At 41.1% G+C, this 16,977-nt stretch overlaps 1 protein-coding gene across 4 annotated transcripts in view; it reads left to right on the top strand.

The window, feature by feature from the left end:
* The window catches only part of ABCA1 (ATP binding cassette subfamily A member 1), a 92,469-nt gene that overhangs the window by 574 nt on the left and 74,918 nt on the right, over positions 1-16,977 (top strand). For 3 of the 4 annotated variants that reach the window (XM_005530933.3, XM_088054538.1, XM_014259655.2), the window contains one exon: positions 14,311-14,458. In XM_005530933.3, the coding sequence (XP_005530990.1) occupies positions 14,393-14,458 (66 nt within the window). In that variant the 5' untranslated portion in view covers positions 14,311-14,392. Of the gene's footprint in view, positions 1-8,687; positions 8,748-14,310; positions 14,459-16,977 lie in introns of those variants that run through there. The other variant, XM_014259656.2, reaches the window with a different exon arrangement.

Below are 16,977 nucleotides of genomic sequence, written 5' to 3'. Positions count from 1 at the left end.
GTTTTCATCCCCTTCACTCCTACGCGAATCCTGTGAAGTCGCGGGGGTGGGATAAGGGGAGGGCCTTGGGATGGGGGGGAGTGTAAAAATAAAAAATCGATGTGGCTGCTTTTGTGATGGGCAGGAGGCTCAGCTGTATGCAACAAATCGTGTTGCAGCGTGCCAGACTGTTGTGAAGTCTGGAGTGCTACACTGCAACCTATCAGCAGGCTGTTGTTACAAACGAGCTGCACAGCAGCCCAGATGCCTAAAACATGCCTGGAAAGATACTCGGATTCTAAATTAAAAGTTCTTATTAAGCCCTACTTTTTCCTAGTTTTAACCAGACGTTCCCCCTTTTCCCCAAGCTGTTGGCCTGGGAGATTTTAAAATCTGTACAAAAACATACTTAAAGGAACAAAGTTGATTTCAAGTGTGTTGGAATAGACCTCGCTGAAACTAGAGGGGTGTAAACATCTTGTAATTTAAGCCTAAAATGAGTTTAACCTTTTTTGAAAATTTCTGCTATGGATTAATGCATTAAAATTTATTTTCACCTTTGAAAATGAGTTGGTCCTTGTACTGCAGAGAACAGCCATGTCTTGGGGATGTTCCATTAACAACAGATGGTCAAGCCTGCTGTCGAAAGGCTATTGTAATGGAGCAGTCTTGCTCAGTTTTGAAAGGGGGTTGTGTTAGTAAACATTCCGTGCAAATGCTTTTTGTACTTGGTGGTTGTGGCACAGCTTGACTCCCTAACAAGTGGGAATGGCAATGTATGCTGACATTTTCCTGTCACTCAAATCAGAGTGTGATTCTGTGATGACACAGTAGGATATTAAGCTCAGTGGGTAGTACCTGGGACTCTGCAGTGTTTTACAGATAAAAATTGCGTTGGTGGGTCATCACTGTGAATTTTGAATTTTAATTCATGTAAGAGTGAGTTGTGTGACACAGTCTGTATCTGGTATGGGCAGGAGCTTGATGCTTTTACTTATGACATAAAGCACCTTGTTTCTCATAATCATAATTTAGTAGGACTGATTATAGTAAAAATTAGAAGTCAACCCTTGACAAAAAAGATGGGTCTATAAGTTTGGTAGCATGGAACACAAGTGTTGCATAGTAGAATTTAAGTTAAATCTGTTGAGACTATTTAGCATTCAATAATAAAATACCATTTTTTTTGGTGCTCATTGTAAGTGTTCTGAGGGGGTTACTAGCTGGCCTCTGGACTGCAAGAAATCATGATTTTCTGTAATTTGGCATTTGAGTGCAGCCCAAAACTATTCACAGTAACTTTCCCCTGATAAGTTGCTGCTGAAGAACATGTAGCCATATGATAATTACGTGACATAAACACCTTGGGCACAGCCATATGTGAAACTGTAGTATTTCCAGGAGTCATGGCAATCTTTTGAATATTAGTTCCAAATTTCTTTTGAATAGAGCTGCATAGCAGTGCAAGCAGGTATGTTGAAAGTTTCTTAATGGCCTCTTCACACACTGAGGCTGAGGCACATTTTTATATCAGTGTGCCATAGGCAGTTGCTAGCAAACCTTTTTTTTTGTAATGCTAAATTTTTTCAAACCCAAACATCACTCAGTGCTGTATTGGTGTTGTCAGAGACTTGATCTGGCACCAGATTTGGTACATCATCATTTGGTATATATCATTGTGTAGCTCCTGGTCAGGTGCTGAACTACTGAAGATGAAATGCCATTAGCTTAAAAAAAGGCCAGTAAGCATATTTTGGCCTTTGTTCTGGGATCAGCCTTTTCTCTAGCATTCCTTAGGCTGTATTTCTCCCTCTCTATATGAAGATAAACTAGTCTTCTGTGGTTCAGGAGGAAGCCTTAATGACTTAAACAAAGTGACAGCAGATATTCTATGTGAATTCTGGATTGAAGCATTCTCACCTGTTAATCAAGTGTAGTACACACATTTCAGAAAGGAAGTCTTCCCTTGCCTACATCTCTACAAGACTGTTCTCTCACCAGTAAGTTCACCTGGCAGAGCTAGATTCACAAAGACAGAGCAGAAGGAGGATTGGTACAGAACTCATCTGTCTGTGGCCAAATACAATCAGCTCTGCTAGTGTTTATTATGTGCATTGCACCATGCAGGCACAGTATTTCTTAGGGTGTGGTTTCTCCAGAACTTTAATCCAGAGTAATTGAAGGTTGCTGGTGAGCTAGTAATGGACCTGCTTCATTTCCCCTGGTCTGCCTGTACTTTTATCTCCCTGTCTGCATCATCCTTTGTGCAGGCACTGGAGTTCACCAACCCAGGATGAGTAATTGAAAACAAATTCTCTTATTTTTGCTTGGTGGTTTTGTTTTGGTTTTCTTTTCACCCCAGCATCCTGTGTTCAGAGTCTTCTCATAGATTTGTGAGCACTGGTGCCAGCACAAGGATGATGACAGAAGGGATCAGAGAGGGATCCAAACTACCACTTTGTTTGAGTAACCTTGAAGCAGGCACCCGCAGTGTTTATATAGGTCTTCTAGGCTGGGCAGCACACCAAATCCTGAAATAAGTCCAGAGGCCGTGGCTGACCAAACATCATCATGTTTCTCTTTTGCTGGTTATTCTTGATGACTCCTGTGAGAGGAGCTAGAGTCAGGGTTTAATATGTTTAGTAAAACACATTTTATATATAAGATAGATACATTTTCCTTGATTATCTGAGGCTACCAGGGACTGTGCCTGCTTTCTTCAGGTCTGGCGTGGCAGAAATTCACTCTCTAAGATAATTTAATATTTATGCCAGATAAAGATTTGAATTCTGAATGCTCGAAACTTTTTTAGTGTAGTTGATGAGCATGCACGTCTGCAGTTACTAAACGTATAGATAAAAAATACCTTGGTAAGACTCTGCTTCTAGTATTTAAAAGATGATCACCACAGAAAAACCCAAAAGTTAAAACATTTCATTCTGTAGCTGCATGTCTTGCTTGTGCTGATTGCACAAAAGTAATACAGATAATTCAGGAGAAATAAAAATAACTAAAACTACTGAATGGAGTACCTGAAGTACCCTGTTCCCTTTCTTTCAATACATGGTAGCAAAGCTAGTCCTGTCTTTTTTTAGCATTTTTGATGGGGAGAAAAAGTATTTTTGTTTGCTTCAAGGACTGAGAGGGAGAGAGACAGAGTAGAATGGGAAACTGTTGATACAACTTTCCTGTACAACAGGCTAACACTGTAGCAAAAAAGATCTGTATTTGTGGGAAAAAAAATCTTGATCATAGGTGATAAAAATTCATGTCAGTTTGAATGCCATAAGTATCGACATACAAGCTGACCTTTTTCCTCTTCTGTTATTTTTCTGGAGGAGTGTTGCTTAGCAGAGCTCTGTCAAATGCAACGGGATTGGTTTGCGTTATGCTGACTTTGTTAGAGAACAATTGGAGTTGGATAGAAAAAGGAGAGCAAAGAACCTTTATAAGACTGTTCTGGCTTGGGCTAGATAGCAAGGTTATTCTCTGTGAAAGAACAAAGTTGGAGCCTTTTTGCCGCACAGTTCAGAGATCATTCTGGGGATCTGGTTTCCTTTGTAGCAAATAGCAGGCAGGGTTGTGTGGAACACAGAGGTGGCCAAAACCTGTTAGCGCTCTTCTGGCTTGACTCTCTGAAAAAATCTGCAGTTTTACTAGCCTGTTTGCTTATGAGGGGTTGTTCCTGGGAGCAAGCAAGCAAGGAAACCATGCTGCTAATATTCCCTAGCAGAGAACTTTTTAGATTCATTAAGGCCAAAATTAAGCCATGTGGAAGGTCTCAGAGCAGTAGTTTTGGTGATATAGGTGACAAGAGCAAGGTTAGGGACCAGGAAGATTTGGATCCCAGCACCTTTGCTCTTCTTGTGATGGCTGTTTCCTCTTATCTTCTTTCACCATTGTTCCAGTAATGGCATGACCAGAGTTTATACTCTTAATAGTAGAAGTCAGAGTGTTTTTTCTCATGTTCATAATTTAAGTCTTCGGGATGTGCCAGCAACCTGGGTTTAAGTCCAATGTTTTCAGAGATATGTCTGTTTTTACAGTTGAATTTTTGTGGCTTAAAAGGAAATGAAATTATCATTTAAAAAAAGGGGACAAATTATCATAAATGTTCTTTGAGAGCTGTATTCATGAGGAATATATTGATATTCTGGGGATCTATTGGTGGCATTTTTTTCTCTTCCTGTTATTTTAATTATGTTTCTGCAACAAGAGTTTGGTTATGGCTGCCAATAAAACCAGTTAGGACCAAATTTGAATGGTTTAAAAACCCCCAGAACTCTCTTCATCCAAACAATAAAGCAGCACTGAGCTTTTCTGAGTGCAGATCCATGGATATTTCCTTGTGGTACTAGTACAGGAGCCAAGGTTCACAATCTACTCTTCCTCTAAATGCAATGTTCTTATTTAATAAACTGAATGGATCCTGCTTTTGTATTTCTATCCTGCCAAAAGGAAAAGTGCTTTTAATGTAATTTATTTGTTTTAAGGTATTTAAAATATTTTAATTACTCTTTATGTATTAAATCAGAGTAGCAGTTCTTACTGCTTCGTTTCCCATCTCTTTCAAACCTATATTTAAATATTCATGTTAAAGTAAGCAGTAAGAGTTTTTCCTACTGTGTTTGGAGAGACCTGGACTCTGTTATTTCTTTTAGCAAACTAATGCAATCACCTGTCCTCATATTTCTACAGATTTTATTTTTCCCAAATATTTTTTTTTTTTGTTTTCGTGATTGCCAGCCACATCTACTGGAGCTGTATTCCCGGTTCTTGTGACATACTCTTAATATTCACATCTCTACAGCTATTCTACCCATTATTTTCAAATATAAAACCATATATAATTGCAAAATGGGGTTGTCTATTGCAGTTGCTTTGGCTTCAATGGAACTTTCTAAACACCATTAAGAATAAATGTAAAAAATGTATGTTTTGGAGCCTACATCTGTAAAAAATCTTGGAAATTTTTTTTTGCTCACCTTGCTTTCTTGTAAGCTTATTATTATTTTCCCACTTCATTCTATTTATGCACTTGCCTGCTGTTTGAAGTCATTTGGTTGAAATTTAGTCAACCCGCAGGTCTTCAGCTCTGAACTTAGTCCCTGGAAGCTTTAGGAGCAAACTAATGGAGCTCTGTCCTGAAAATACTTCTGAATTCTGAAGTGTAGCTTAGGACTTGTACAAATTCTGTCATCCTTCTTTTCTGGGTATGTCTGTGCATGATGTTGAATTAGGCATACATTAGCCTGCTTTGCATGGCTTTAACTACCATGCTCCCCTTAAGGATTGAAGCTTTATTGGTAGGGGTGCAGCTGGAGCTGAAGAGTAGAAAGTGTGAGTAACAACTGTTTGCTCTGTGGATCAGGCAAAACGGGAAGATTGGCATGCACTTTCTGGCAGTGCTCCGAGCTAACTGCCCTGTGCCACACCTGACTCAGCAGGTGTGCGGGCTGCCTTATCATGTGTGCCAGCTATTTTCATATTCTTCTATGAATAACTTCAGAGATAAGTGGCTATTGAAGTCTGTATGGGCTGCCAAGATTGATCAGAAATTCATTCCTCTTCATAGCTGACACTCACTGATTTCAAAAGTACTTGGGCATCTCTTTATCACTTTAGTGGATTACCATCTTCCATATCAGCACAGTTGGATGGTAGCCATGTGGGAGCCAAGGTCTTGTTGTAGGCTTTACAGACTCCAAGTCTGCTCAAGCTGACAATGGCTGCTAAATACTGACTTTGCCAGTTTATTGCTTTCTTTCGTCAATGTCGTTTCCTTTCATTGTGCTAGAGGCTTTTTCTTGGCTGTTTTTCTGCATATTTCAGGGATGTTTTTGTTTCATTTGCTGTTACTTATAGCTGTGCCACAGATATTGGTGCAGTTGTGTAGATATCGAGCTTAACAGACAACTTATTCTTTATGCCTCTCAATCTCAGAGGCACCACTGTGATTTTCTCTATGCTATAAGCTATATTGCGTTCTGGTCTGTTACCAAAAATATGTGCTGGTTTATGGCATGATATTCCCAAATGGCAGAGATGGAGAGGAAACACCACAGTTTCTTTTGATGTTAGAGGGCAGGCACTCAAACTGCAGTTTAATCTTGTACTGAACACCTTTGCTGTCCTCATCTTGTCTCAAGATAAACAGCAAGTTCCAAAAGCAAGATGTAGGAGAAGTGATTCCTTTCCAAATAAGTCCTTATAAATGTGATGACAAAGGCACAAGGCTTCGTAACTTTGCTCAGCAGAAGATAGAAGTGTGCCAGATGCTTCACTGACTGCAGTAGGATCATGGAGCACCTGTCAGTGTTGCACTTTTTATAACCAGGGATCTGCTGATTAGTGTAAATGATTCAGTGACCAGGATGTCCTGTGGACAGGAAGTGTTTCTGTCCTAACATTGTCTGAGCGAATGGATTTCTTTTGGGAAAAGCTGCTTTCTTAGGGAGGCTGTGTCTTCCTTCTCCCCTTTGTGGTTGCTGCCAAGCAGAAAGGTAGCTTTTGCAATGTGAAATTCTTTACCTGTTTTTCCTAGTTACAGTTAAATTGTCCTTCATCAGGATGTGTCAAAAGCTGGAAAAAGTGTCTGGGGCTGTATAGCACAGCTTTTTTGCAAACTGTGTGCTGGCGATACTATACTTGTTTAGAGATCAAAGCTTAATGGCATGAATTGAGCTCAAATGTCACAATTATTGTTTTAGTAGGATGTTCTATTATTTTTACATTCCTCTAGAAAAGAGGCATTCTTTGAGAGCCAAAAAAAAAAAAATCATCTGCTAATATGGACTATGGATTTTTGGACATTGGCCGTGATAAAGCAAATCACATTTTGTGTTTGTTTTTGCCAAAGAATGGACTAGATTCTTTCTTTTTTTTTTCTTTTGTGAGGAAAGTAGGGGACACTCAGTGTAATGTTGGAAGTTGAAATGCTTTGTGTATTTCACAACCTTCTAGTGGAAGCTATTTTTTTGTAAAATAGATGACTGCATTTCATCTTGCGTATTATACTTGACACTTAAGCAATCCTCTTGCTTAAGTGCATGCCACAGTCCCTTGCATGTGTATTCCTTAGGTTAAGTCCAGCTATGGTGCATGCAAACTTGACATCTTCCATTGCGCTGGAGTTGTGCTTGTTTTCATCAATGAGCCCTCTATAAGCATGCCAGAAGTAATGAGAACCAGTTGTTGTGGTCATTCTGGTAGGCAGATATTGCTGACCTGGGACAGGTTTTTCAAAATTGCTTGGCTTGTTGTGTCCAAAGGGAAGGCTGTAAAGCAGCAGCCATTTTTGAAAATTCACATCTGTGTAAATGTTATAAGGAGGCACTGAGGACTTTGAAAAATGTATTCCAGTCTTTATTGTGGAGCAGTTTGTAAGCTAGTGCTTTCCTGTGTGAGGAATTGTCCCATGTGGGTTTTTTTCTGATTGGTAAGGATAGGCCCACCAGTGTCTCAGAAATACATTGTAGGAGTGGCTTTGGAAGGAGAGGCAAGTTAGATACTCTGAACAGTTAAGGGCCAAGAATGTCACTGCTCATGGTATTAATTTTGGGCCAGGTCTTTCAAAATGATCATCTGCTCATCTGTTCATAGTGGAGCATTCAGAAGAGCTCAGCACATAATATGCTGCCTTATGAAATACCCATTTTCTCAGTTCTCATGCCAAGACTAAATAACTTTAGAAGCCCCTTGCCATTTTGCCTAAACAGTTAGGAAGCCAGATTTCTGCTCCTAACATGACATTATGTTGAGCCTGAGTCGTGTCAGAGCAAGATCCAGGCTTGCATCTCTGTGTAGTACCTAATGCAGCAAGTAGGACCTAATACGGGGCTTAGGTTCTGTCACTAGTTATTTTCATAGCAGCAGTTGGAGCAGGTTGTGAATAAGTATTTTATTGTTGGCCTGTGATGAAAGGAGTCCTTTTCCATTGTCTGTCTCCAATATTCTGTGAGGTTGGAGCCCCCTTAAATGGCAATGTGAAATTATTTATTTGATGTTCTGTAGCTGAGTGCATGCTGGCTTAAGGGTCCTGTGTCTTCAACCAGAGGTGGCAGGTTGCTAGAGGTGTTCCATGAGACTGTTTCATCAGCTTCCTGATATTTTGGCATTATCCTTTAAATGTCGGTTTTACCAAATTTTACATGCTGCTCAGGGAAGGAAAACGAGTTCAACTGGATGACCATGTTGAAAGCCATTTACTAGTTGCCTTCAGTATTAGTAAGCACTGGAGAACAGGACCAGAATCTATTTACTACCTAATCCAAGGCCAGGTAGTCCGTGTGGGAAGTAAACCAGTAGAGGATCTTGCCAAGAACTGCCGCTAAAATAGTGTTGTTTGTCACTCTAATCAAATTCTTGTCTGCTGACCCAGAAGCTCTCCAGTCAAATTGCTAGGAACAAGGAGTTAGTGTAAACTCTGTGACATGACCTCGGTGATTTTGAAGAGGAAAGCACTTCTCACTGAAGGACTCTTTAGATGGAATAGAAAACTTCGTGTCCTGTATTCATTTGGCAGAAGGGAGAAAAATGTTCTCTGTGGGGATGTTATGAAAGACCAGCTTTTAGTGTCTGTGTGCCTCCACTGATAACGATCCAGTGTCCCAGGCAGAAGCCCGTAGGTCCAAAGCTCACACCTCCACTGCTGATCCTGCACTGGTTGTGACTCTTACAGACTCTAGCAGTGATTAAGCCAGGAGACGGACGTGTGGGATCTGATGGTTTCATTCTAATCTCTGCTTTTGCTTGCTTTGTGGCCTTAGGTGAGTTGCTTGAACTCTGTGCTGCTAATGCTTTTTATGGCACCTTTTTGTAACCTATTTCAGGCTCTTCGGGTTAAAAGATTACTTTAAAAGATCAGCACTGTTATTTGTGTAAAATTGTCATTGTTCAGGTGGCAGTTTCCCCTCTTTCCTAGAGCTACAGTAGATGTCATTAGTTTTTTGACTGCTTGGAGGTTTTAGAGATGGGAATGTCGGATTTGTTCCTTTGGGTTTTGCAAGCTTAATGTGACTTTAGGTTACAGAATGGATATTACTTTTGGTTCTTTATACACTGCCTGTTTCTGCTGGGGATTTTACGTCCTGTTAGATCTCTATCAGCAGGACAAAAATTGCTTGCACTTGCCCACAGCTGCTCTTTATCTAACCTAATCTTAACATAATTGGGATCAGTACTGGTTTTTCCTTCTAGTTACATCTATTGTGCTGGAAGAAGGGAAATCTTGGTGTTTGGCAGAGAAGTGGCCAAGGCACTAGACCTTGACTTGGGAGATGGGGATTTAATTCTGGGCTCTAGACTTATTTGCACCTCTGTTACACTAATGCCCATCGAGGCCACTAGTTCTCTGGTGGTTTGTCTTGTGTAGATCGGAATGTCAGTTCATGAGTCAGGCCCTTCTGTTCTACCTTCATATGCAGAGTCCTTAGAGGGATCTGCTCACCACTAATGGTGTGTGGATCACTGAGGGACTCTACATCTGGGATTTGCAGAATTCACATGGCTCATGATATTGTTTCCTTCACAAAATGCAGCTTTGACACTACCTAAAAGAAATTAAATGTCGAGACATTTATCAGTGATCATAAAGAGGACTATATTTCGGCAGAAATCCAGTGTTTATATTTTAGTTGCTTCTTCTCCTCCAGAAGGAGTCTCATTTGACTTGATACTTGTGTAGACAAGAACCATGGGAGTTAGGCAGATATACATGTTTTTTTGTCTGGGGCAGGAAGCAGAAGTGCTAGATCATGTCTGCTTGTGAGGAAGGGAAGTGCTGGCTCTTAAGGGCATCATATGTAGCACTGTTAGGTTGGTACTCTCCATGGCCACTTCATCTGTGGAGAGCTGCTAGTGGTGGTAGCTTCTGTGATAAGGAAAATCTGACTGAGAGGACAGGGGCTGCTAGCTTATTTCATGGGGGCCTCAGAGCCTTCCGTCAACTGGTGAAAGCGTTCTAGGCCTTCTGTCAAGGACTTCATTTAAATTGCCTATAGTGCCTTGCCAGAGCCCTGAAATGTTCTAGTCTCATAAGCTTTGGTAAGTTCACTTTGTTCCCTCTTGAAATAATGATTTAAATTTTTTTTCTCTAGGGGAAAGGTTTTTTTTTTTTGCCTCCCCAAAGAAAGCAAACAGCTGCATTGTTTGTAGAAAGCTGCTTTTGAAGGCTATTTTATGTTTACTTAGTACAGACACCAGGCATGGGGGTGGGGAACTGATTTTCTGCCACTTGAGCTTTTGACTCTCTAAATCTACAGCTGTAAAAATACATTTATTTAAGAGGGATTGGGTCCTGAGACTGTTGGTATAGCAGCTAATGGACTTTTCAACAGCCATTCTACTTTGAAATAGCTGCTAGCACCCTTCAAGAAAAAAGGGCTGGCCTGAAGGATGTGTTTCATTGTCATTGTTTTCAGAGGTTGCCCTGTAGCCTAATTTTCTCTTGAGTAATTTTCTGAATTGCAGAAAATGAGATGAAATTGCAGCCGTGTAGGTTAGGAGGCTGTTCAAGATTTCTGCAGCAGGGTGAAATGTCATGTGCAGGGAGTCTTCTGCAAAGGCAGACCATGGGACAAGTGTGTGGAATCTGTGCTTTAATTGTGCAGGTGGGTACTTCATATTACAGAAAAACTAATGCAATGGGGATGAGTTTGTGCAGCTTTTCTTACTCTAGACAAGAAGCAGTAATTCTGCTTTAGGAAGTTCTGGGTGAGTGTGAGGAGTGATCACTGATACCTGCTGTTGGCTCAGAATTTTACACAGGTGAGACATAACAGCTGTCATTGGAAACCAGCAGAGTTTTGGCACTGCAGTACTAAATGACAAGTTGTATTTCCCAGCTATGTTGAACTTACTAGACTGGTCTGAGGTGGAGATAAAGTGGCACTTGAGCTGTAACCAAGCTGGAAGTGCTGGGTTGATTAGTTCTTTGCATCTCTGGCTTACAGTTCTTGCCTGTTGTGACCTGGAAGAACATCTGAAAGGACGCTAAGCCATTTTCCTCTGATATTAGTTTGCTGAGTGCTTTCTGATGAATTAGTAATTCAAGTGAGCCTAGTTAACTTGTGTCAGCAGTGAATCAAGTATGTCAGCCTCTGTGGATGAAAATCAGAAGTGACTACTAATAAACCTGTTCCCTGGTCTGTAACAGATACTGACTGGGGCATACAGTGTCAGAGCAGCTGTCACCTAGCATGTCTGGAAGAACTGGATACACTTCAGTCTCAGGTGTTGTGCTCTTGATAATTAGTCCACTGTTAGGCTGCATGCCCTAGTTTAACACAGGGACTTAGCTGGTTTGCCTACATCTGGGCAATCCTTAAAAGTTTTTTGTCATTTGAAACTTTCGTCCAGGCAGAACAGGCCAGATCATTTGCTTTGTTCCCAGTAAAGTTTAGCTTAACTCCAAAGACCTGAAGTTCAAGCATGTGGCATAGCTGAGTCTTCCTGGCTGTGCACTCTTCTGCTGGTCAGCTGAGATGAGTTAAATGATAAAATATGTGCCCTTAGCTCATTACAGTTTGCTAACATGATGTGACTGTTACAAACTCTCTAAAGCAGTATTTCCATGTTCTGGATCCTGTGGGCTGACTGCAGTTGCAAGGGATCAGTATCTGAGTTTTAACTGCATGAAACCAGCTACCCTTTGATTTTCTAATTCCACAGATTGGTTGAACTTTTGTTTTGCCTCTGCAGGGTATTAAGGTGCAGGAGTAGGGGGTAATTCCATTAATGAGAATACCAAAAGTCCATTTGACCCTCCACGGGATACTTTTTGTGCTCTTCTCATGGCACTTTATTCTTACGGGTTTTGATATTTAGCTTTAATTTCTGGAATGCATTGGAAATCATTTTTTTGCTGATATTTAACAGTACTGGGGGCCCGAGCATGATGTATGGAGTGGGTACTCAAAACACCCTTCTGAAGATAAAAAAATACCTGTTGCAAAACTAGCAGTGACTGTAGAAGGCTGTACAGTCCCTTCCAGTCCTCTCCTTCTATATGCTAAACTTGTGCAGTGGCTGCAGGATTAGACCCAGGCAGCAAAGATTGTTTTGTGGCTTGGTGCAGAAACAGAGGTCTGTGACTGGCAGACTAGTACCAGTATCCTTGTGGAAAAATGCTAGAAAAGGGCAATTCTCTAAGTGTTCTTAGAAAGATTTTTGTACCACATTAGTGGTCAGTAAGTACCTGTGTACTATGTGAGAAATAATCCAGGTTTCTCTTTAGAGTGAATGAAAGTGTTGCCAAATCCCCCAAATACTATGCAGAAACTTAAGAGTGGTGGTAGTACAAAGGAGAGTACTAAATATTTCCTAGTTATTTTTGTTGCTAAGTTGGTTGTAACTTTAGATATGTAATATTGACATCGAGAGGAGGTGCTTCAAGGATCCCCCCATATCCAAGGCTGTAATCAGAGGTGTGCTTTGGGTCCATGAGCATGGGTTCACTCATCAGCCAGGATTTGTCCTCTGACATTCCCCACAAAGGGCAGGCTTTTTCCCTGCTGTGGATATGCCGATAGCCTGCCAAGTGTCTCTCTAAGTATGTGTGGGAATTCATGGTCTACCAGCCAGATGTGCATGTATCTGCAATGTGTTAGTGTCGGGGTGTTCCAGCCAGCAGGACACAATGGGCGGGGAAGGATGGCTGCCCTTTCTGATGAGTCGGGCAGCCCTCTGTCAAGGTGCAGCTGTGGAAGTCCTGTCAGTGAGTCAGAGCAGCACCTGGCAGAAGTTAACAAGCCCACTGTGCACTGTACTGCTGGCATGCTGGTATGAGGTTCAGTTTTTAAGGTTTTGTAGGCATCTATTACTGCTCTTTGGTTCTCTATGGTGGTGCTAAGAAACACTGTTGTCCTGTTGTGATACTACAGTGTGTAATCATCTACAGATGATTACAACTCATTGTAGTAGGTGTATTTTTGTTAGTCATGTTAGAGAATTTTTCTTGTAGCACAGACCTACATTACTAAGAGACAGGTTTTTAATCAAGTTTTTGTTACAAGTCATTGTAGTAATGGAATTTACTTTTGGATGAGGCTTAAAGGTGGCAATTGTTCATCATCTCAAAGCTCACATCCAGAATTTTTCATCTAGTCTTACTCCAGTGTAGGACTGGTTAGAGCATTTCCTGACAAAACGTTTCTTAGAACATTTATGTATTTTTTGGTAATCTTTTCAATGCAATTTGCAATCAGACGTGCAACTCTGAATCTTAGGGCTAGTACTGTTGTGGGACACCAGAATCAAAAGTGCATGCATTCCCAATTTAACAGGTGTTGGAAAGAGTGGCTTTCTTGGTGTGTGTTTGAATCAGCTGCTGGCTGTCCTCTTAATGCTGATTCTGTCAACAGATTGTATTCAGGTACATAAATCAGAATTAATTTAATATAGGTTAACTAGGTTCCTGTGCAGACACTTTCTCAGGATTCAACTGCTCTTAATTTGAAGTGGCCTTAAAACTCAGAAGTAAATTGAGATATGCTGAATTAATTCTGGAGAAAAGGTATAGTGACATTTAAGTAATATAGTGAAAGCTTACCTTAGAGCTTAAAGATTGAGCCTTGCTGGAATGGTATGTGTACCAAGCCTATGCTATGCTCTTACTAATTGCCACCAAAGAGATTTTTTTTTTTTTAATAGTTATAATTAATATTTTTTAATCCTCTGTGCTCATACTGTAGCAAGACACTTAACACATCTAATCCACAACAGTGTTGGGGGCCAGGTGGTTGCAAGACCTGAACACTGACTAAACAGCAGTTTTCCATTTACTTCATCTAAATGTTAACAACTCTAGTGTCCTCCTTAGTCACTTACCTTCAAGGGAAAGGCCATTTCTCCCTTTCCTGTTAAATGCATAGCACTTTCTCCTACAAATGGTGTTGACTGGACTTCAAAACAAAGGCTTTCCTAATTTGGCAGCCAGCTTTTCACCATTATGAAGGTAAATATGGAAAGAGGCTTTAAGGAAAAGGGTTGAATTGTATGGTTTAGTCTTACTCAGAGGAATCTTTAGATCATTTTTCAAAGCCTGTTGCTTATTCTCATTCTGGGCTGTCCTTGCTCTTGGAATTTCTGGGGGAGAAAATAAGACACTTGTATTGCAAACCTCTTTTTTGTCTAAATCTGAGCTTGCTGAGACACATGAGACTTGGCTGGAGTGCATGGGGTAAGAAAGAAGGCAGTGGGGTGTTCCGTGGAAGAGCTTACAAGGTCACAGAGTGCAGCCTTTTGTCTTTCCCTATCTTGCTGCCTTTTCTGTTTTGAATGACAGAACTTTTCCCTCTCAGTTTTTTTCCTGTTTTTCTCTTCTTTTACTAGTTAATGCCTGGCCACAACATCTGTACTGTGTACTGCTGCTGCTACACAAAGAACGGGAGCTTCTAGGCTTTGCTGAAGGAAGATGGCTTTCTGGACGCAGCTGGGATTGCTGCTATGGAAGAACTTTACCTACAGAAGAAGACAGACTGTAAGTAATAATCCAAGGGTGTTTTGAGATCTTAAGTTATGGTCTTGTAGCTTACATGGCTATACAGCTTTTCAAGAAAAACAGGGAAGCATCCTGTATCTAACTTTATGTCCCTCCTCTAGTGATCCCTGGCTGAGCAGCTGGTCTGGCTTGGAAAGACCCTATTCGAACTGGAGAGGGTGGTGGGTGGACAGAAACCAGAGGGCTTGAAGGTGCTCAAGACTTCTGTCCTGAATTCCAGTGTGAGAGAGTGTTGGAGCAGTTGAAACACTGGTGTCAGATCAGGCAGAGAGGGTGCATGACTGCTGTATGCAGCAACAAAGATGTGAAATGGAGGCTGGGCTGAGACCTGGTTCGCTGTGTGGGTGAGGCATTGCCAGGCTGCAGGGATGTGCCCATGAGTTTAAAACCTTTTGAAGGCTGCAAGCAGCAGCAAAGGCAACAAAATTCTGCCACTTCCTAATGGCACAAGTGGCAGAGGCAATAACAGACATTTCTAGTCACTTTAATCATTGAGAGAATCCTAAACTTGTTATGTAACTTTACAGCAGAAGATATAGATTAAGTGACTGGCATGAAACATATTCTTGTAACAGCATGAGGATAAACCCACAACTGATGTTCTTCTGCCAAGGTGTGTTCTGAGTGGCTAAAATTCTGTCCTCACCATATGTTAACAGTGTGGAAATTTACCCGTTAAGAATAGACAATATGTAAGAAGAGTTTCCCTTTATGATAAAAAGGGCACAGACAGGAGTGTGGATCCAGTATGATGTTCTTAAAATTCTTTTGCCTTTAGATTGAGACTTCATAGGATGCCATACCACTTGCAAATAGCTAGAAGTCTGAGAAAACATGGTATTGAACTTCTAGGGGTTTAGGGCATACCTGTATTGGACAAGAGCATGATTTGTGCCAAGGCTTGTTCAGAGGATCTGGCCTGTTAGATCTGACCTTGAGGAGGTATCAGCAGGGAATGTGAAAGGAACATGAGTTACTGAAGTGGCGAGTGGAAAGTGGTCTCCGATAAGCTTTTTGAACCCTGCAAATGTCAGGATGCTTGCCAGCTGGTTGGGTTGGGTTGTTTTAGAACTGTGTCACAAGGGAAGAAAGGCTATCATATTCACCAGTAGTAATGGTCACAGTCCCTGAAGTCTTCACTCAAGTGTCTGAGCCTTGTTACAGGATTTGGGTCCAGTGAATTCAGAGCTGCAATTAGTCATTCTTAAATAAAACAGACAAAAGGGGCTCACGGTGTCTTTGTCTTTTCCTGTATATAAACAGAACTGTCAATGATGAAAAAATTTTTGCTTTGCATGTTTTTGCCTTTCATGGATCTTGATCTCCCAGGACAGGACTGCCCACCAGAGTCCACACATGGACTGTGTCAGCTGTAAGGAGTGAGGCTGTCTGCTCTCTGGATGGGGGTCACATCCTGGCCTTGTGAATAGCCTCATAGTTTAGAAAAATGGCTGTGATTCCTTAAGGTTGACTCTTCTCAGCTTTTGCCCATGTAACCTAGTCCCTAAGAGCTAAAAACACTCTTCCTATCTTGCTACTAGAGGTCTAACTTTTCCATTACCAGATGGTAATGGAAAATTTTCCATTTCCATTACATTTCTATTACCAGACTGCCTTTAGAAAGTAGGGGAATTCTAGAATGTTGTGGGATTATCTGTAGTGATGTTTAAACTAGGTAAACCAGGAGGTTATTTCAGAGGAGCTGAATTTTACACTGAGAATGATGGCTTGGTATTTTTTTGTCAGGAACTTCTGAAAATAATAGAATCATAGTCATTAAGTTTGGAAAACACTTCCAAGATCATCAAATCCAGCCTTTGTCTGAACACCACCATGCCAACTAAACTCTAGCACTAAGTGCCATGTCCAGTCATTTCTTGAGCACTTCAAGGGACATCAACTTCACCACCTCTCTGGGAAACCTGTCCCAATGCTTGACCATCCTTGCAGTGAAAAAAATGTTTCTGATGTCTGATCTGACCCCTGACACAGCTAGAGGCTATGTCCTCACTAGTCCCCTGAGAGAAGAGAACAACCTCCATCTTGCTATAACCTCATTTCAGGTATTTTTTTAAAGAGTGTTCCTCCAGGCTGAACAACCCCAGTATTGCATCAGGTGTGAAAAGGTCTGAGTTTAGCATGCATGTCATGTCAGGGTAGCTGCAGGGTTACTGGGCAGCAGAGGTGCATTCATATCCTTTGGTGGTGCCGGACGAGCACAGTAAACATTCTGGATCTGCTCAGCTATTTCTTGGTACTTTCTGTCAGCTGCTGTAGCGGTCTCCCATCAAGTACCCCAGAGGGTATGAAACTGCTCATAATCTCTATTCTACACTGATTATTAGTCAATTCATGAAGGCCTGAGACATGGCTTGCTTTTGCTTCTCAGTTATGCAGTTGTTTTCTCATTAATAGTTCTTATTTGGGATTTACCTGAAAATGTCAGGAGGAGAAGCCCACTTAACAGGAAGTGGCAGAGAAGCCTGTCACCATGCTGT

The sequence above is a fragment of the Pseudopodoces humilis genome, chromosome 4 (genome assembly GCF_049639895.1).
Source record: "Pseudopodoces humilis isolate 2021_Gansu_Grassland_sample_001 chromosome 4, ASM4963989v1, whole genome shotgun sequence".
Classification (NCBI taxonomy): domain Eukaryota; kingdom Metazoa; phylum Chordata; class Aves; order Passeriformes; family Paridae; genus Pseudopodoces; species Pseudopodoces humilis.
This window is presented reverse-complemented; position numbering and strand designations above follow the sequence as displayed.